This window comes from Buceros rhinoceros, unplaced genomic scaffold (assembly GCF_000710305.1).
Source record: "Buceros rhinoceros silvestris isolate BGI_N320 unplaced genomic scaffold, ASM71030v1 scaffold18736, whole genome shotgun sequence".
In the NCBI taxonomy this organism is placed as follows: domain Eukaryota; kingdom Metazoa; phylum Chordata; class Aves; order Bucerotiformes; family Bucerotidae; genus Buceros; species Buceros rhinoceros.
This window is the reverse complement of record NW_010419556.1, coordinates 29,768-30,003: the sequence shown is the minus strand read 5'-3', so window position 1 is coordinate 30,003 and position 236 is coordinate 29,768. Positions and strand designations below refer to the sequence as shown.

Here is a 236-nt window from a genome sequence, read left to right as displayed (position 1 = left end):
AAGCGCCCGCGCCGCAGCCGGGAGCGTCTGAGCAGCCGCCACCAAACCGTGCGGCGTTTCCGCTGGCAGTGCTTACCCCTGGGTTGTGTCTTTCAGAAAATGGCAGTGAATGTGTACTCCACTTCAGTGACCAGCGACAACCTGAGCCGGCATGACATGCTGGCGTGGATCAACGAGTCTCTGCAGCTGACGCTGACGAAGATCGAGCAGCTCTGCTCAGGTGAGGGGCTCGGCGT

At 61.4% G+C, this 236-nt stretch overlaps 1 protein-coding gene across 2 annotated transcripts in view; it reads left to right on the top strand.

The window, feature by feature from the left end:
- The first annotated feature begins 99 nt into the window (after positions 1 to 99).
- MAPRE1 (microtubule-associated protein, RP/EB family, member 1) overlaps positions 100 to 236 on the top strand; it is a 5,844-nt gene continuing 5,707 nt past the window's right edge. For both annotated transcript variants that reach the window (XM_010138995.1, XM_010138994.1), the window contains exon 1: positions 100 to 220. In XM_010138995.1, the coding sequence (XP_010137297.1) occupies positions 100 to 220 (121 nt within the window). The remainder of the gene's footprint in view (positions 221 to 236) is intronic.